General features: G+C 51.9%; 1 protein-coding gene across 5 annotated transcripts; it reads left to right on the top strand.

The window, feature by feature from the left end:
• The first annotated feature begins 2,406 nt into the window (after positions 1-2,406).
• On the top strand, positions 2,407-13,157 carry Sp7 (Sp7 transcription factor). Of its 5 annotated transcripts, none has more exons than XR_013046598.1 (5): positions 2,407-2,429; positions 2,592-2,850; positions 3,322-3,349; positions 10,399-12,771; positions 13,036-13,157. XR_013046598.1 is itself a non-coding variant. In XM_042264999.2 (5 exons), the coding sequence occupies exons 4-5, from the start codon at positions 4,326-4,328 to the stop codon at positions 11,662-11,664; spliced, it is 1,386 nt and encodes a 461-aa protein (XP_042120933.1). In that variant the 5' UTR covers positions 2,407-2,429; positions 2,589-2,850; positions 3,322-3,349; positions 4,274-4,325; the 3' UTR covers positions 11,665-13,157. The 5 variants fall into 5 exon arrangements, 3 of the variants coding, with proteins under 3 accessions (XP_042120933.1, XP_042120936.1, XP_042120938.1); XM_042264999.2 differs by adding an exon at positions 4,274-4,445 and having other exon boundaries at positions 2,589-2,850; positions 10,399-13,157; XR_013046597.1 differs by lacking the exon at positions 2,407-2,429 and adding an exon at positions 4,274-4,445 and having other exon boundaries at positions 2,751-2,850.
• Positions 13,158-19,676: the final 6,519 nt, after the last annotated feature.

Here is a 19,676-nt window from a genome sequence, read left to right as displayed (position 1 = left end):
GTGCTGGGATTAAGGATGTGCGTCTAAGCTTCCTTTTCTTCTTCCCAATTTCTTAGTTAAAGCCCTAGAAATTCAACTAACACTCGGCCTTAGACTCCCCCACAACCACCGCCATGGAGGGGACTACGAGGTCATAGGAACGTCCCACCACGGGCACTTCCTTTTGGGCAGACGGGTGGGGTGGCCCATGTAATCTTCGGACACAATTATGCCCTATTTATACTGCCTCCCCGCCCCCCACCTGCTGGCTGCTTCACCCCTCCTCCTCCTCCAGACCTGGCTGTCCCTCCGGCTTTTCCCTTGTCTCTCTGAGGCCGTCCGGGCCTGTCTTTGTTCCTCTGTATTTGTTTCTTTTATGGTGTGTTTTTGTTGTTGGCGCCTTCTCTGCTTTCTCTGGGTTTGGTTTGGTTTTGTCTCTTTCAAAGCCAGGTATCTGTCTGTCTGTCTGTTTCTTCTTTATTTCTTTTTTTATTGAGACAGGGTTTCTCTATGTAGACCAGGCTGGCCTCAAACTCACAGAGATCCTCCTGCCTCTGCCTCCTGAGTACTGGGGTTAAAGGTGTGTGGCACTACATTCAGCTTTATTTATTCTGAGACATGGTCTTACTATGTATCCTTGGTTAGCCTAGAATTTGCCAGGTAGACCAGACTGGCCTCGAACTCACAGAGATCCGCCTGCCTCTGCCTCCTGAGCGCTGGGATTAAAAGCGTGCACTACCACACCCGGCTCTTCTTCTCTTTCTTAGGCCCTCTAATACCTCCTCTGGGTCTCATGGACAGTTTCCTGTGCTCTTGTGTCCTTTGTTCTTTCTGGTTCTTCTTTTGCTTTGCTCCTTTGTCCGACAGCCACCTGGTTCCCAGTGATTCCCTTACATTGGTTCCCAGGGTTCCTTTGTGAAATGTGTTAGAGAGAAAAGGGGAGAGGGAGAGAGAGGAGAAGGGGGCCGAAGATTGAATTAAACCCAGGGCCACACACCTCACCCCTTAGCATGCCCTCCACGGCTGAGCTATGTCCTCAGCCCTCTCTGGGGAAATCAAATGTGGGAGTTGGGATCCAAGAACGCGTGAGTCCTACCTGAATTCTGTCTCTGCTTGCAGCTTAAACTACCACGTCCCCGAACCTTCCTCACCATCCATCTCTCAGTTTTTGATTTGAAGAGCTGTGAGGTCAGAAGGAACAAGAAAGTGGGTTCTCTCCCCCCCACAGAGAGAAAATGAGGGCTGCTGGAGCGTAGAGAGAGCAGGAAAGGACAGGCAAGGCTGGCTGAGGACAGAGGAGGCGGGGACTGACTTGTGAGGTCCCCCTTCCCAGATGGGGCCCCTTGCTGGGCAGGTGCTATTTTAAAAAAATTACATATATATTTTTATTTTATGCACATTGGTGCTTTGCCTGCATGTGTCTGTTTGAGTGTAGGCAGGTCCCCTGGAACTGGAGTTACAGAAAGTTGTGATCTCCCATGTGGGGGCTGGGATTGAACCCAGGTCCTCTGAAGAGCAGACAGTGCTCTTCACCACTTGAGCCATCTCTCCAGCCCTGACAGATGCTATGTTTACCACTGTCCAGTCCTCTCCATGAACTTATCCTAGGGCCAAGGCATCAGTTAGTAAGTACTTTAGATTTCACTCTCTCAACTTGATCGACATTCCTTCTCTTTCTCATCTGGGTGGGATCCGTCACAGTTGGAAGTCCTGGTCCAGCACCCGCGTAAGTCCTTTCTGTAGAGGGAATTGCTGCATGGCCATTGAGAAGGAAGCCAGGAAGTCCCACCCAGGGAAGCAAGATGAATTATGAGAGGAGCCACCTGATGAAGGAAGAGGGAGTCAGGAATGGCAACTGGAAAATCAGAGGGAGAGAGAGAAGCTAGAGTATTCCTTGGGACTAATCTGGGGGGGGGGAGATTAATCCCAGGAGGCTAAGTAAGTGTGGGCATGAATGAGTTGACCCCATGGGCTTCTGCTCTGACCCTCACTCCTGCTCCCCTTAAATCTATCTCCTCAGGTTCCAGGTTCTGCCCTGCAAACTGAGGCGGGCCTGGGTCTCCTTGCCTAACAGTGAAATTGAGATCACCCTCCTCTGCAAACTGTGCCCTGATTTTCTCACTCCCCATCACTTGCTCCAGGCTAGCCCTAGAGCCTAACTCAGTGACACCTAAAGTTTGGGCAGTAGACCATATCCCTCCTGTTTCACACAATGTGCACACACACACACACACACACACACACACACACACACACACACACACACACACACACAGTGCCATCCTGATCTTGTGAGGTGGTGGCTGAATGCACACGAAAGCATCATCTCCGTTGCCGCCTTGGGGGTGGTGGGTGGTCGTGTAGGTGCCCAATGCGCCGTCATAGTCACTGTACGTGGGTTTGTCGGCGTTCATTCACCACCGTGACAGTCCCCATGTGGGTACCAGTATGTGCGTGTGCATGCATCATCCCTGTGTCTGTCCATGAGTGTGTGTGTCAGTGTGTTCCAGTCTCTCTGTGTGTCGTCCCCAATCCCCCATCCCCCCCCCCCCAGATCTCTAATTAGTGGTTTGGGGTTTGTTCCTTTTCCCTCCTGTTCCTTCCCTCAGCAGAGGAGCGGCGGCGGCGGCGGCGGCGGCAGCCTCAGCAGCGGCGGCGGCAGCAGCGGCAACAGAAGCTGCCGCGCCAGTGAGTAGCTGCAAGGACTCGGAGTCAGAGTAGGATTATAGGATTGGATCTGAGTGGGAACAAGAGTGAGCTGGCCTGAGAGAGGAGCAGATCCCTCCCAGCGCCCTCGGGCCACCCATTGCCAGCAGTCTTCGCGCCAGAGCTCTTGAGAGGAGACGGGACAGCCAACCCCAGCCTCTCCAGGTACAGATGCTGAGCAGCTCTGGGGGATTGCCCACAGATGCCTATTGGACTTCTGGGGTATGTCGGACACCTGGGTCTACCAACCCTTCCCACCTCTCCCCGTAGCACCCCTAAGGAAGCTATGACAATTTGCCCATATCCCTGCTTCCCACCCGCTTCCCTGGGCACCCCCTTTTCTCCTCTCCCTCCCAGATCCCTTCTTTGGGGAGCTCAGCAAATGGAGCAGGAAATTTGGACCCTCTGCCTCCCTCTCTCGCCCTCCTCATTGGATCCGGAGTCTTCTCCGCTGGGAAAGCTGTAATTAGAGGGTGGATCCCTACAGACAGAGAGCAGCCCCCCCACCCCCACCCCCCAGTCCCTTCTAACTTTAGATCTCTTCTCTTCTCCCATTCTCCCTCCCTCTCCCCTCTCCCTCTCCCTCTGGCTCCTCGTTCTCTCCATCTGCCTGGCTCCTTGGGACCCGATCCCCAGCCTGAGGATGGCGTCCTCTCTGCTTGAGGTAACTGTTTCCTCCTCTGCCTAGGAAACCAGCTTCGCTCTTCCTGGTCCTAATCCATGCCTACCCCACCCCCTCAGCTCACATAGGCAGTGGCTGCAAAGCTGGTCACTTCCAGGGTCCTTCTGATAAGGAGGAGTAGGGTCCCAGGAAGGGGCAGGCAGGGGGCAGAAGCAAAGGGAGGGGGAACGGGGCCAGAGGTCAGAGGACACTCAAAGAAGGGGGGGGGGTCAGAGAGAATCAGGTAAAAAGAAAGTGAGGACCCCTGAGGTCAGCTAAGCACTAACTGTGAGGAGTGAAAAAAGCAATGGCGAACGGAGGGAGAAGAAATGGACAGTGGGAAACAGGTAGGCTGGCAGCAGATGGTATCTGAGTGAGCATGGAGGAGCCTTCAGCTACAGTTCTTTGGGCTGGGGGGAGTCCCATGTCTAGGGCTTCTTCCTACAGTAAGCAAGCTCTGGTCGGGTCTGTGTTGAGGAGGGAGCCTGGCCTGGGAGCTGGTGTGTGGGAGAGGAGGTAGGTTATGAGCGAGAAGAGGAGCAGCCCTGCCTGTGGGGGGCTGGCCAGGGGAACTGAGCTCAGGCCTGCGAGGGAACCAAGGAGGAGGGACAGGATCTGAGGCCGCTGCCCGGCTCACAAATATTTAGCTTTCAGCCAAAGACAAACTAAGCTCTATTTTGGGAGTGGGAGGCTCCAGGGAGGACTGGACCACTTCCCCTCCAGGCTTAGGACCCCATCATCCCTTGCCCTCTGCTTCTGAAGATGGAGAGAACTCAGGTACCATATGGATTTAGGATCTTGAGAAATCACTAACTTTGTCAGGATGTCTGGGGGACCCAAGGCACAGAGCTGGAAAGGGAGGCCTCCCAGCCACTCAGAGCCTGAGGTTTCCTGGTCTCTTAGAGCTGTTTCTGTCACCATCTCTAGGCTGCTTTCAGGGTCCCTCTGAAGGAACTTGGGGTGAGATAATCCTCCTTGAATGTCAGTGCCCTCCAGTAGCATCAAATTATCCCTCTTCTTGGGGCCTTCGGAAGACACCATTCTCAGCCTGAAATGGTGGCACACACCTTTAATCCCAACACTTGGGAGGCAGAAGCAGGTGAGTATGAGGCCAACCCAGTCTACATGGAGAGCTCCAGGACAGCCAGAGCTACCTCTAGAGACCCTGTCTCAAAAACAAAACAAACAAAATGAATCTCTGTTCTGGGTGCCCTTACTCAGGTCCAAGGAGTGACTAGTCTTTGGTGATTGACTCATCAGAAAGCCACCTAGCTAAACCTGTGGGAGTGGTGTGTGTGTGTGTGTGTGTGTGTGTGTGTGTGTGTGTGTGTGTGTGACTTATGTGTCCACTGGCCTGTGTATAAGTGTTAAAGTGCCTACATTGCTGACTTTGTGAGTACAGGTGTGTGTGTGTGTGTGTGTGTGTGTGTGTGTGTGTGTGTGTGTATACATGCAAGAGTGCACGTGTACTCCTAAACTGGATTATTTTTGTACTTAGTTCAAATGAGGAATGGTATCCGTAAGGGTATGGGATGACGACTTTGTGACTGAGTTTGAGGTAGGGCGGGACGCACTCTATAAGCAGATCCCAGATACAGAGATCTACTCTTGGCTGCATTGTGTACAGATTGTTAAATGGCCCTTCCCCCAATAGAATCTAAATTTATTTACTTATTATTATGTCTGTGTATGACTGCGGGCACATATTTTTACTCAACAGACTCTATGTTGAGCCATCAGTGAAACAATGGTTTTGAGGAAGCAGGAGGGAAAAGGTGCATATAATAAGTCCTGGGTCTGCCCAGGGCAGGGACAGTGTCCTGGGCATGCCCATCACCCCAGCCTTGCCAGCGTGGCACTAGTGCCTGGGGGAGTGGCAACTCAGAGACTTTCTGGAGAGACACAGACTTGGGGAAGCATTTGGCCATAAGAATGTGTCATGGATCTTAGGCCTGCAGGTCCCCCAGCTCCCTATGAGTGGGCGGTGCCTAACCCAAAGACACACCAGTCTCTCTCTCTCTCTCTTTTTTTTTTTTTTTTTTTGAGACAGGGTCTCTCTACATGGTTTTGGCTGTCTTGGAACTTACTACATAGACCAGGCTGGCCTCGAACTCACAGAGACCTGCCTGCCTCTGCCTCTCGAGTGCTGGGGTTAAAGGCCAGCACATAAGGCAGTCTCTCCATTTCTTTTACCTAGTTTTTAGGGTCCTAGGTTTTTTATTCTTCTGTAATGCCCTGGGAATCCCTCTGTCTGGCATGAGTAGCTTCTCCAGAAGTGGGAGGAACCTGAGATTCAGAGAGGGAAGCAGCTGCTGGGGAAAGACACTTAGCCCAACTGAGAGGGGAGCTGGGGAGGGGAGGGGAGGAGAGGGGAGGGGAGGGGGGAGGGGAGGACACGAGGCATGGAGTTGGGAAGCTTGTGTAGAGAGCTAGCTCAGAGCCACAGTGCTTGCTCAGCAGGGATGAGCCCTTGGGTTCAATTCCTAGGATGCCAAAAGATAAAAATAAAATACTCATAATAAAAGAAAATATACTTTTTTTTTTTTTTTTTTTGGTTTGTTTTTCAAGGCAAGATTTCTCTGTGTAGCTCTCTGGCTGTCCTGGAACTCTCTCTGTAGACCAGACTGGCCTTGAACTCACAGAGACCCGCCTGTTTCTGCCTCCCAAGTGCTGGGATTAAAAACATGCTCCACCATTGCCTGGCAAGAAAAATTTTAAAAATTTTATAAAGCTGGGTGCATTAAGAACCTGGGAGAAAGTCAGGAACTAGGGACAGGGGCCTTGGGTGCTCAGCCTCTGTAACTAGTACCAGCTGTCAGATGTACAGTAAGCGGCGTCTCCATTGTGAGTTACTTGGGGAGAGGGGGTCCCCCTTGCTCCACTTGACATCAGGACAAAAGCGGAGACAGGCTCCTAACGTGAGCTTTGTTTAGAGATCCCTCCCTCCTTCAGTATTTTAAGCCTTTTATTTTGTTTGTTTATTTTCGTTTTTTGAGACAGGGTCTCACTATGTAGACTGTCCTGGAACTCCCTATGTAGATCAGGCTGGCCTCAAACTCCTGGAGACCTGCCTGCTTCTGAGTGCTGGGATCAAGGGCCGTGAGCCAGCACACCTGGCTAAGCCTTTTGTTTCCAAGGGTGGCGGGGCAGGGATGGGGAACAGGGAACCTGGAAAGCAAGCGGGTATCTTGGTTTCTACAAGGTAATACATATGATCAGATATATAGGAGCATACGCCCAGAATCCTGAACACTTCCCCCAGCTCTCACAGAGAGCAATCAGCCAGAAAAGGAGACTGAGGGTGTGAGGTGATGGACCCCCAGAGCAGTCCAGGACTTTGCTCTTTCTTTCTGGCCTTCAGGGGCCCCGTTGGCCCTTGCTCCCCAAAGTCCGGGTCTCATGTCAGCCTAGGGTTGGCTGTCTTCTTTACCCCTCCCTGCCTCCCCACAGCTGGGTGGGGTCCCTGGGCTTGGCTGAGGTCCTTGTGGCCACAGTGTGAGGGCCGGGCAGGCGGGGGACCGCGTCGGCGTTTTTAAAAATAAACCGACCGCAGGGAAGCCACCGGAGCCGGAGCCGAGCAGGGCCGAGCTGGGCAGAGGGGGAGGGCGCAGCAGCTAAGGGGGAGAAGGAGGGGGGAATGGCCTGGTCCGGGGTTTTCTGGGGCCCATCGCCATGGTGGGTTTCTCTTAGGTGGGAAGCGTGTGCCTTCCTCCTCCTCCTCCGGCTTCCTTCTCCCGTCTTTTCCTGTGTTTTCCTTAGCCTTCCTGGCCCAGGATCTCTTTTCACCTCTCCTTTGTTTATTCTGGTTTTCTCGATCTCCCACCCTTTTGTTTTTAAACTTTCTTGTCCATTTCTGTCTCTTAATGCAAACATCTCCCTCCATGGCCCCCTCTTCTGTCCCTATGGAGCTTGGCATGGCACAGTGTCCTTTGTGCCCTTGTTTATGCGTCTCCATGTGCCTCTGAGCTCCCATGTTGCCAACCCTCACGCTACGATTTCACTCCTGCCCCACCAGCTCCCGGCCCGAGCCTCCTCTCGGCTTGGGCCATTCCCTTTCTGGGAAAGCCCAGGGGTTTACTGTGGGACAATAAGCAACCGTTTGTTTGGGTGGCTTTTGATGGCTCATATTTGGGAGCCCATAGGATCGACAGACCTCAGAAAGAGAGAGCTGGGCAGGGGTGCAGTGAAGAGGTCGTGATTGCAAACTCCTTCGTTGAAACCTTGAGACACCAGCCTTACCTATAGGACTTGGCGTGGAATCTCACACACATACGTATTGAACCAGGAGCCACCAGGCGGGTCTGAGAACCCTGGATTCTTGCCTTCCTTTGTAAGTTTTATTAGGAAGACACCAGACTATCACACAATTGACCTCCTTCCTTCCTTCCTTCCTTCCTTCCTTCCTTCCTTCCTTCCTTCCTCCCTCCCTCCCTCCCTCCCTTCCTTCTTTCCTTCTGTTCTTTCTTCCTTTCCTATTTTTTTTCCCCCTGAGACAGGGTTTCTCTGTAGCTCTTGCTATCCTATCCTGGATCTCACTCTGTAGACCAGGCTGGCCTTGAATTCAGAGATCGGCCTGCCTTTGTCTCCTGAGTGCTGTGTTTAAAGGCATGCACCACCACAAGTAGTACTTTTTTATTTTTTTATTTTATGCGTATAGGTGTTTTGCCTGCATGGATGTATGCGCTCCACAGTGTTCCTGGTGCCTGTGGAGCCAGAAGAGGGTGTTGGAACTGCCATGTGGGTGCTGGGAACCTAACCCCAGTTCTCTGGAAGAACAATAAGGGCTTTTAACTGCCAAGCCATCCCTCCAGCCCCAATGATTAACTTAAAAAAATGTTTCACACACACGCACGCACGCACGCACGCTCGATAGATAGATAGATAGATAGATAGATAGATAGATAGATAGATAGATAGATAGATTATTTATGTGAATGCCATGCCATAGCATGTGTGGAAGTCAGAGGACACCTTGTGGGAGTTCTCTCCTTCTACTGTGTGGGTTCTGGGGGTTGAACTTAGGTCACCAGGCTTGGTAATAAATGCTTTACCCACTGAGCCACCTCACTGGCCCCATGGGGCCAAGCTTTCGAAGGATGTCTTTTATTCTCTCTCTCTCTCTCTCTCTGTTTTTTTTTTTTTTTAAAGATTTATTTATTTATTATGTATACAGTGTTCTGTCTGCATGTATCCCTGCAGGCCAGAAGAGGGCACCAGATCTCATTACAGATGGTTGTGAGCCACCATGTGGTTGCTGGGAATTGAACTCAGGACCTTTGGAAGAGCAAGCAGTGCTCTTAACCTCTGAGCCATCTCTCCAGCCCCTTGTTTTTGTTTTTTGATAAGGCAATTTGATTGAACCCAGGACCTTGTACATACTAGCCAAGGATGCTGGAGTGCATTTCTTCCCAAGAGGTTCTGAAGCTGACCTAAGGAGGGGTATCATGAGCTCCTGAGGCACGATTGTCATGAGGGTGGCCAGATTGGTCACAGCAGATTGGTAGGCATTAAGGAGATAACCCTGATTTTTGTTTGTTTGTTTTTCAAGAAAAGGTTTCTCCGTGTATCCTTGGCTGTCCTGGAACTCTTTTAGTAGACCAGGCTGACCTCGAACTCACAGAGATCCGCCTGCCTCTGCCTCCCAGGTGCTGGGATCAAAGGCGTGCGCCGCTACCACCCGGCTACCTCTGTGTTTCTTTTCTTTTCTTTTTTCTGTGTAGCTTTGGAGCCCGTCCTGGATCTCACTCTGTAGCCCAGGCTGGCCTCTACCTCTGTGTTTTCTAAAAGACCTTTCTCAGCCCACTTTCATGTCTTCTTCCATTCGCCGCACTTGCATGGTACGGTGCAGACCAACTCCACGTACCTAGAGGAGTAAGGCTGTGATCCAGCTCCGTCTTGGAGAGTCCTGAGCACTTTGGACTCTTACGCTGCCCAGAGGAACACTAGCTAGTACCAAGAAGCAGGAGGTGCCCAATGCCTGCTTGAAAGACATTCTTGCTTCACCACAGTCTCGGCTTGGCTGCAGCCCTGTTCCCTCTCAATGTCCCAGTGTCTCTGCTGTCCTTTCCTCCAGCTTCCCAGCTCCAAAGTCCATGCCAAGAGATTCCTTAACAGGGACATGTGGACTTGACCTCAAGGAGATGAGGCGCGGCTCTTTAGTCGGGGGCTGAAGCAGAAACAGGGAACGGAATTGAGGAATTGAGGTGAAGCCAGGAAAATCTGGATTGGGGTCAAATGTAGTCCCCAGTACCGTTGCCTCTCTCTGCCTCCCCCTTCTGTGGAGAGGGTACGGGAGGTGTCCCTGCTGTGCTCACCTGGCTCATCTCAAAGATTCCTGGGCTCAAGTGACCCTCCTGCCTCAGCATCCTGAGGAGCTAGGCCTTTTTTGTTTGCTTTGGTTTTGGTTTTTCGAGACAGGGTCTCTCTATATAGCCCTGGCTGCCCTGGAACTTACTGTGTAGACCAGGGTATCCTCAAACGCATAGAGATCCTCCTGCCTCTGCTTACAGCATTCAAGCCTAAAGGTATGCGCCACCACACCGGGCCTGTTTGCTTTTGACACAGGGTCTGTGTAGCCTCTTCTAGCCTGGAGTTGCTATGTAGCTGAGGATAACCCCAGCCTCTGATTTTTCCTACCTACACCTCCTAAGTGCTAGGATTACGGTGTGAGCTACCACATTCAGACCATGGTCCTCTTTGAGGGGCATCTTTTTTTGAGTCCCTGGCCATGGCTTGGCTTCTGTCTGCTTCAGATCCACTTTTCTAGGTCAGGACAAACCAGCCAGCTCTTCCTCAGAGACCTGTACCCTGTTACTGACTCCACAGGGGGCTCTTCCGGGCTGCTGGATGAGAGCATCGGGTTCGGGCCTCTCCTGTCCCTTCATGGCTCAGTCTTAGTTCCGCCCTGGCACATTAGTCTTCCCTCTGGTCCGCCTTTCTCTTTCTCCTTTCCCTAGCCTCCGCGCTCTGTTCTCCGTGGGTCCCAGTCCGGTAGCTGCGCCCTTCACTCCTCACCCCTTCCTCCTAAGCGGTGCCTCTCCCTCTCTCTCCAGGAAGAAGCTCACTATGGCTCCAGTCCCCTGGCCATGCTGACAGCGGCTTGCAGTAAGTTTGGTGGCTCCAGCCCTCTGCGGGACTCAACGGCCCTGGGAAAAGGAAGCACAAAGAAGCCATACTCCGACCTTTCAGCTCCCAAAGCCATGGGGGATGCCTACCCAGCTCCCTTTTCCGGCACCAACGGGCTCCTCTCCCCGGCAGGCAGCCCTCCAGCCTCGGCCTCTGGCTATGCCAATGACTACCCACCCTTTCCTCACTCATTTCCTGGGCCCACTGGCGCCCAGGACCCTGGGTTACTGGTACCCAAGGGGCACGGCTCTTCCGACTGCCTGCCTAGTGTCTACACCTCTCTGGACATGGCGCATCCCTATGGCTCCTGGTACAAGGCAGGCATCCATGCAGGCATCTCACCAGGTCCAGGCAACACACCTACTCCTTGGTGGGACATGCACCCGGGGGGTAACTGGCTAGGTGGAGGGCAGGGCCAGGGTGATGGGCTGCAAGGGACACTGTCCGCAGGCCCTACTCAGCCTCCACTGAACCCCCAGCTGCCTACTTACCCTTCTGACTTTGCCCCACTTAATCCGGCACCCTACCCAGCGCCCCACCTCCTGCAACCAGGGCCCCAGCATGTCCTACCCCAAGATGTCTACAAGCCCAAGGCAGTTGGCAATAGCGGGCAGCTGGAGGGAAGTGGTGCAGGCAAGCCTCCCCGGGGTGCAGGCACCGGGGGCAGCGGTGGGTATGCCGGCAGTGGGGCAGGGCGGTCCACTTGCGACTGCCCCAATTGTCAGGAGCTAGAGCGGCTGGGGGCAGCAGCGGCTGGGCTGCGGAAGAAGCCCATTCACAGCTGCCACATCCCTGGTTGCGGCAAGGTGTACGGCAAGGCTTCACATCTGAAAGCCCATTTGCGCTGGCACACTGGCGAGAGGCCTTTCGTCTGCAACTGGCTTTTCTGCGGCAAGAGGTTCACCCGCTCCGACGAGCTGGAGCGCCATGTGCGCACTCACACCCGGGAGAAGAAGTTCACCTGCCTGCTCTGCTCCAAGCGCTTTACCAGGAGCGATCACTTGAGCAAACACCAGCGCACCCACGGGGAACCAGGCCCGGGGCCGCCCCCAAGTGGCCCTAAGGAGCTGGGAGAGGGCCGTAGCGTCGGTGAAGAAGAAGCCAGTCAGCCTCCCCGATCTTCCACCTCGCCTGCACCCCCAGAAAAAGCCCCCGGAGGCAGCCCGGAGCAGAGCAACCTGCTAGAGATCTGAGCTGGGTAGAGGAAGGTCTCCAGCTCCAGGGTCCTCTTGCCAGGCTCTCTTGGTGTGGGGGACCACCGCTGCCCCTCGCCCTTTCCTATGCATGCTGTACTTTGGGGCTCTCTGCCTTCCCCTAGACCTTCCTAGCCTGGTTGTCTCCTTAGCTCGCTTCCCTTTGCCGCGAGTCTTAGGCAAACTCCTCTCAAGCCCTTGCCTGTGTCTAGTCCTGTGCTCTGGCTTCCTGAACTTTTCCCTCCCTGCGCCGCTCACAGCTTCTCTTACTTCCCTCCTGTTTCCCGTTAACTCTTTCTTTTCTGCTTCCCAACCCTGTTCCCCCCCCCTCCCCCCCCCCCCCCGCAGCTTCAGGCTGTTCCAGACTTCCCCTGGGCTTTCCAGTCCCCTGAGCCTTTTTTTTTAAACGAACACAATGATGATGATGATAATTTATTGCCCCCTGGTGGTTCTTCATTAGGAAGCCGAGTTAGGGAGATTGGCGTTAGTGACCTGGCTGGGAGCAGAGTGCCGAGAAGGGGCAGACCAAGGGGGATCTGATCCCAAAGATGGGGTGACCCCAGGGTCAGGGAGGCTGCCCCCAGCCTTGAGTACTTAACCCCTATGCACCCAGGAGTAAAGAATAGTAATAATAATAATTCTATTTATCTAAGTTATGATGACGGGTCAGGTAGAGTGAGCTGGGAAGGGGATCTTTTTTTTTTTTTTTGGCTAAGGAAATTCTAGTCAAATGCATCTCTGTATAGACAAAATGATAGTGGAGATCTTGTTCATAGATCTCTATCATCGAGGTCTCAGTGTGGTTTCTTTTTCAGTGGAGTTTTAAAATTGGGTTGTTTGAGTTTATGTGGGTGTCCCTCAGTAAGGTCACTAAGATCCCCAGCCCCCGCCAGAAGCTGTGAAACTCCAAGTCCTACGAAGGGGAGGACTGGACTGTACCCCAGCTCTCTTGACCTCAGGGCAGGTTCTTCCACTAACCCTCTCCTCATACCCTGTGACCTCATCAGGCTCGTCCCCTGTTGTCATGGTTGTGGAGAACTTGCAGCTGCCATGTTAAAGATGCCCTTTGGGGGACTTTGGTTTGGAGGCGCTCCTTCTGAGAAACAGGTGGGGAAAGGCTTTCTCTGGGATCAAATCCAAGTACATCAAGTATTTATTGAACGCCTACTATGTGCAAGGCCTGGTGCCTAGAAGCCACGAGAAAGAAGTTATAGCAGGACAGAGGTCCCTAATCGGATTTGGGGGTACATCCACAGGCCCCCAGTCTAGGAGTTTCCACTCCATTCCAATGACTTTTAAAAGCCGCTTGTGCCTTTGAATGCCTTTCCTGAGACTATTGGATCTTCCTGTTCTGTCCCCTGCTCCTTCTAGGCCCCGAGACAAAAAGGGTGAAGCCAGTGGAGTCTGGGGGGAGCATCATAACGTCGCTGAAAGGATCATCCCCTTGTGGAGTCTTCCTTTTTTTTTAATTTAATAAATAAAAGTTGGATTTGAAATTGTGTCTGGTGAGAAAAGGGGAAGAGGAAGGAGATGGATGGCCCACGGGACATTTCCTTAGCAAAGCGGGGACTTCCTGTGGGAGATATTTAATCCGGCATGGTTGCATTCACGCTCAAAGTAAAAAAGAAAAAGAAAAAAAAAAAAAAAAAAAAAAAAAAAAAGCCGGGCGGTGGCGGTAGTGGCGCACGACTTTAATCCCAGCACTCGGGAGGCAGAGCCAGGCGGATCTCTGTGAGTTCGAGGCCAGCCTGGGCTACCAAGTGAGCTCCAGGAAAGGTGCAAAACTACACAGAGAAACCCTGTCTCGAAAAGCCAAAAAAGAAAGAAAACTTGGTCGGCCATACTCTCTAATGCAGTTGGGATTTTAGTCGGGAGTGCAGGAAGGCCGAGTCTCCGTCCGTACCCCCGACCGTGGTCTGGGCAGTGCCCGGGCCGGAGTACCATCAGAACTGTGGTCACGGTATGGATTAGCCGGCAGCGCAGCCCCGGCGTGTCGGCGGTGAGTCCCGGCTGGGCTGACCCGCCTGGCACGTAACCCGCCCCCTGCCCGGGGCCTGCAATCAGTCGTGCCTGCCTCGGAGTGAGCGGGGGAACAAAAGCCACTCTGTGACGGCCGTCCCCGAGCCACAATAGGGCTTTGTGCGGCCCCCGCCCCCGGGGCTCCCCCGCTGGGCTGAGGGGGTGCACGGGGCGCTTCCCCGGGCCGCGGCGCCCGGATCGCCGTCCAGCCCGCCGCCGCCGCCGGAGTAGAGGAGCGGGGACCCGAAGGCGACCCCAACCCGCTCCGCGCGCGCGCGCCTGTGCCCAGGTGCAAGATCCCCAGCCCTCCGGCCGGGCGCGCGGCTTCAAAGGCGCTTTGAAGAAACCCGAGGATGTGTCGAGCGGGCTGGGGGCTGCGTCGAAGGAGACCCGGGAGAGTGGGCAGGACGTGGGGGCGCCGGGGCGCACGCCCGAGGCGGAGGGCCAGGGCGGACCCCGGGCCCCGTGGCGCACAGGACCCCCCAGGGGCTGGCCGTGTCGCCTCCCGGGCTCCGCCTGTCCGGTGCCAGCTCCCGCTCGCCGCAGCCTCGCGGTCCTCCCCTCCCGGGCCCCTCGGCTCCTTTCATCTTCCTAGACTCGGCTTGGGGTTTTGCTGGTTTCTGGGAGATAAAAACCGCCTCAAATAGCGGCGGCGCGCTGCCAGGACAAACAGGGCCGGGCGGACCATGTGCGCCTGGTTACCGGCTCGGGGCGCCCGGCGCAGGAGGGCGAGCGGGCTCAGGCCCGGGCCGTGCCTCCCAAACTGTGTGGGGGGCCTCTTAGAAGTCTCCGGCCGCAGCTCCAGCGCTGCCCGGGCTTTCCCGCTCGGGTCGTAGGAGGAGCAGCGGCAACCTACGGCCAAAGGCTCCCGCCTTAGCGGGTGGGGCCCCTGGGCCACAGCCGCCGCGTCGCCGGGGCCGTCGCGCCCCCTAGTGAAGTTAGCGGGCGAGCGTGCTAGGCCTGGACTTTGGCCTCCCCTGAACCCGCAAATTGTACAAACGATTTTTAAAAAATGTTAAGTTAGCAGCGTGGAAGCTCAGGAGGGCCGTGCTTGAGCGAGGCCGAGCCGGGACAGAATGGCACTGTATTAGCTTCATCCCAGGGCGCGTTCGAGGTTGACTCAGACATGGAGCAGATAACATAACCGGAGGATGAAACGGGGGTGGGGGGTGTCCTCAACCAACGGCGCTGGAAACTGCAGGCAGGGGTGATGATGTCGGGGTGAGGGCTGGGTGGTGATGCGGGTTCAAATTAAAGCAGCCCGCCGTTTGTCTCAGCGCTCCTCGGTCATCCGACAATGTCCATTCCTGTTTTTCTTCAAGCGTGACTGACTGCCCTTCTCTCAGAGAGCTTTCCCAGCCAGGTGCCCCGTTAAGTGACTTCCCAGATGACAGAGATGAACTGGTTTGTCAAGGATTATCCTGGCTAGTAGGAAAAGAAAACACGATGCATGCATGTAATCCCAGCCCTTCGGAGTTCAAGGTCGGCCTGGGCTACAAGGTGTGAAGTCACTTTGGGCTACATACTTAAAAAAAGAAAGAAGAAAGAAAAATTAAAGGTCTGAGCAGAGTTACCCGAGGATTCTCTGGGACTATAATTCTGGGAACCTAGAATCTGCCTTTTTTAAAAAATTCATGGGCTGGAGAAAGAGCACAGTGGTTAAGATTCTTACTACATTTGCAGAGGACTCAGGTTCGATTCCCAGCACCCATATGCAAGCTAACTATAACTCCAGTTTCGGGGGATCCTGCTCCCTCTTCTGCGTGCAAGCAAAACATCCACGCATATAATAATATTAATAAAAGTAATGTTGATTTTTTTTTTGAGACATGACTCTCTATGTAGCCTTAGTTAGCTGTCCTGAATATGTACATGAAGCTGATCTCAAAGTCACAGAAATCTGCCTGCCTCTGCCTCTGGAATGCTGGGATTAAGGATGTGCACTACCATGTCCAGCAAAGTTTTTAAAGATTCATTTTTTTTTAAAAAAGATCTATTTATTATGTATACAGCGCTGTGTCTGCATGGCCAGAAGAGGACGCCAGATCTCATTACAGATGGTTGTGAGCCACCATATGGTTGCTGGGAATTGAACTCAGGACCTCTGAAGGACAACCAGAGCTCTTAACCTCTGAGCCATCTCTCCAGCCCTTAAAGGCTCATTTATTTTTATTTTATGCATGGGGGCTGGAGTCACGGGTGGTTGTAAGCTGCCTGATGTGAGTTGTGGGGACAGAACTATGGTTCTCTGGAAGAGCACCGATCGCTCTTAACCCATGAGCCATCTCTTCAGCTCCACCATTAACCATTTTAATTAAATGTAAAAAGAAAAGAAAAAAACAGGCGACTCCCACATCCCTTAACATTTGAGGAGTATAGGTACAGGACTCAGGACACAGAAGGCAGATCTCCGTGAGCTGAAGACAGCCACAGTGAGCTCCAGGCCAGTCAAGACTGCAGAGTGAGAGCCTGTCTCAGTGAAATAAAGTAAAATAAAATAGAGCAAGCCAACTGCCTTATCTCAGATGAAGCGCATTTGCAGTCACCTTCTGGATGGATGTCTTTGTCTTCTGACCTGGGAACCTCTCCTTTTAGATAGAAAGGAGAGGCAGACACAGAGGCTGAGGACACAAGAATTCCATTATTGCTCTCGTGTTCTTCAGTGAGACTGGGAGCTCTGGGGTGTGGGGCCTGAGCCCTGACATAGCTTTGAATTTATTTATTATTTAACTTCTTTTTTTATATAATATTTTGTAGCTTCTTTTTTTTAAAGATTCATTTATTTATTACATATACAGTGTTCTGTCTTCATGTATGCCTGTAGAGCAAAAGAGGGCGCCAGATCTCATTACAGGTGGTTGTGAGCCACCATGTGGTTGCTAGGAATCGAACTTGGGACCTCTGGGAGAGCATCCAGTGCTCTTAACCCCTGAGCCATCTCTCCAGCCCCTATTTATTTCTTAAAGATTTATTTATTACATATACAGTGCTCTGTCTGCATGTATGCCTGAATGCCAGAAGAGGGCACCAGATCTCATTCTAGGTGGTTGTGAGTCACCATGTGGTTGCTGGGAATTGAATTCAGGAACTCTGGAAGAACAGCCAGTGCTCTTAACCTCTGAACCATCTCTCCAGCCCGATTTTATTTATTTATTTTTACTTATATTTATTTATTTATTTTTGTCGGAGCTGAGGACCAAACCCAGGGCCTTGCACTTGCTAGGCAAGCGCTCTACCACTGAGCTAAATCCCCAACCCCTGGTTTTGTTTTTCAAGACAGGGTTTCTCTGTGTAGTTTTGGTGCCTGTGCTGGATCTTGCTCTGTAGACCACGCTGGCCTCGAACTCACAGAAATCTGCCTGCCTCTGCCTCCCAAGTGCTGGGATTAAAGGCATGTACCACCGCCGCCAGGCTCTTATTTTATTTTGAGATGGGGTCTTCTGTATATGAGGCTAGCTTCTTAAGTTCACTGTGGACCAGCTTGACAAGGTTAACTGTAGCTAGAGTTTTCCTGCTTTGCCCACAGTCAGGACAAATCTTTGTCACCCGACAGTCCCACAGCCGCTCAGACCCAACCAAGTAAACACAGAGACTTCTATTGCTTACAAACTGTATGGCCATGGCAGGCTTCTTGCTAACTGTTCTTATATCTTTTTTTTTTTTTTTTTTTTTTTTTTGGTTTTTCGAGACAGGGTTTCTCCGTGTAGCTTTGCGCCTTTCCTGGAACTCACTTGGTAGCCCAGGCTGGCCTCGAACTCACAGAGATCCGCCTGCCTCTGCCTCCCGAGTGCTGGGATTGCCGTGTATGTGCAGGGTCTCTTTCTGAGGCCAGATGAAGGCACCAGACCCCTGGGAGCTTGCGTTCCAGGCAGCTGTGAACTATCCAAGGCAGATGCTGGAAACCAAACATGGGTCCTCTTGAAGTGCCGCTATAGAGGCTAACTCCCATCTCTGCCTTCACTATTGATTTTAATATGGGTAAAATAATTTACTTTAATAAGTTTTTTTTAATGAGGGCGCCAAATCTCATTACAGATGGTTGTGAGCCACCATGTGGGTGCTGGGAATTGAACTCAGGACCTCTGGAAGAGCAGTCGGTGCTCTTAACCTCTGAGCCATCTCTCCAGCCCCCGGCCTGTTCTTATATCTTAAATTAACCCATTTCTATAAATCTATACCTTGCCACGTGGCTCGTGGCTTACCGGCATCTTCACGTGCTGCTTGTTCTGGCGACAGCTGGCAGTGACTCCTCCTGCCTTCCTGTTCTTTCTTTTCTCCTCTCTGTTAGTCCCGCCTATACTTCCTGCCTAGCCCCTGGCCAATCAGTGTTTTATTTATTGACCAATCAGAGCAACACATTTGCCATACAGAACATCCTACAGCAGTTAACCAATCACCATTGTCTTTAATTCTCAGCACTGAGGAGGCTGAGGCAGGAAGATCCCAGCAAATTAGAAGTCAGCCTCAGCCTGTTTTGGAAAAAACAAAACAAACATTAATTAAGTACTTAGTTGTCACACCTCCCATTCTCCTTTATATTCCAGGTTTAGTTTCATCCTGTAGATTTAAGACAAGGACTTTTGCAGCCAAGGCATAGTACGCTTCAGAGGATAACCCTGGATTCCTGATCTCTAGGCATTTTGTGTGTTTTGTGTTTGTTTGAATCCAGGATGGCTTTGGATTCACAGTGACCCACCTACTTCTGCTTCCTGAGTTCTGGGATTAAAAGCGTGTACCAGCAGGCCAGGCTAACAAGTTTTGTTTTTCTTTTTAAAGAGTTATTTATGCTAAGCAGTAGTGACATACACCTTTAATCCCAGCACTTGGGAGGCAGAAGCAGGCGGATCTCTGTGAGTTCAAGGCCAGCCTGGTCTACAGAGTGAGATCCAGGACAGCCAGAGCAGTTACTCAGAGAAACCATATATATATATATATATATATATATATATATATATATATATATAATCTGTATTTGTGGCTGGAGAGAGGTCTCAGTGGCTAGGAGCACTTACTACTCTTGCAGAGGACCTTGGTTCTGTTCCCAGCACCCACATGATGATTCCTAACCATCTGTAACTCCAGTTGCAGGGGGGAGTCCAATGTCTTCTACTGTTCTCCGTGGGCGCTTCATGTATGTGGTGCAAATATATATATACAGGCAAAACAGAAACACACATTGAAAAAAAAAACTTAAGCCCCCTTTTAATTTTTTAAAAAAGTATTTATGACATGGTTGTTTTCATGTGGTCCTGGAGATCAAACCCAGGGCTTTGTGCAAGCTATGCAGTCTGCTGACTAAGTTACATCCCCAGCTCACATCTTTGAGTTTATTAAGAATATTTAGCATTTAGGGGTTGAGAGTGTACCTTGAATGGTAGATTTTGTGATTAGTTAAGCTAGCAGAGGCTTTGGGCTTCTTCCCTGGCAATGACAAGTAAATAAATGAATATAAATATAAAAGAAAGTTCACTGTCCACGGACACTTTGTTGATTGCAGAACTAGAGTTGTGGCTAACAACTTCTGAGATTTGTTTAGTTAGCACTTTACAACTTAGTAGACAGCTCCACTTCCAGTATTCTAAACTGTGAAACAACCATATAAAATAATTATGGTGACTGAAAAGATGGCTCAGCAGTTAAGAGCATTACTGCTCTTCCAGAGTATCTGAGTTTGATTCTCAGCACCCACATGGCCGCTCACAACTGTCCTTAACTCCAGTTCCAGGCTAGTCAAGGCCCTCTCTGGGCCTACAGGCACCAGGCATGAATGCAGTACCACCTGAGTGCTGGGGTTACCGGAGTGAATGCACCTCCATGTCCAGTTAGAGGGGAAAGTCAGACTCTGCTTCAGAGGTTCCAGTCCAAGGTTAGGTGAATCCATTTCTTTGGGCTTCAGATGAGGTGGCATCACGGCAGCAGAGGCTGCTCCTGCATGGTGGCCAGGAAGCAGAGAGAAGTATTAACAAGAAGGAGTTAGGCGCAAGGCATACCCT

This window comes from Peromyscus maniculatus, chromosome 20 (genome assembly GCF_049852395.1).
Source record: "Peromyscus maniculatus bairdii isolate BWxNUB_F1_BW_parent chromosome 20, HU_Pman_BW_mat_3.1, whole genome shotgun sequence".
NCBI classification, from domain to species: domain Eukaryota; kingdom Metazoa; phylum Chordata; class Mammalia; order Rodentia; family Cricetidae; genus Peromyscus; species Peromyscus maniculatus.
This window is presented reverse-complemented; position numbering and strand designations above follow the sequence as displayed.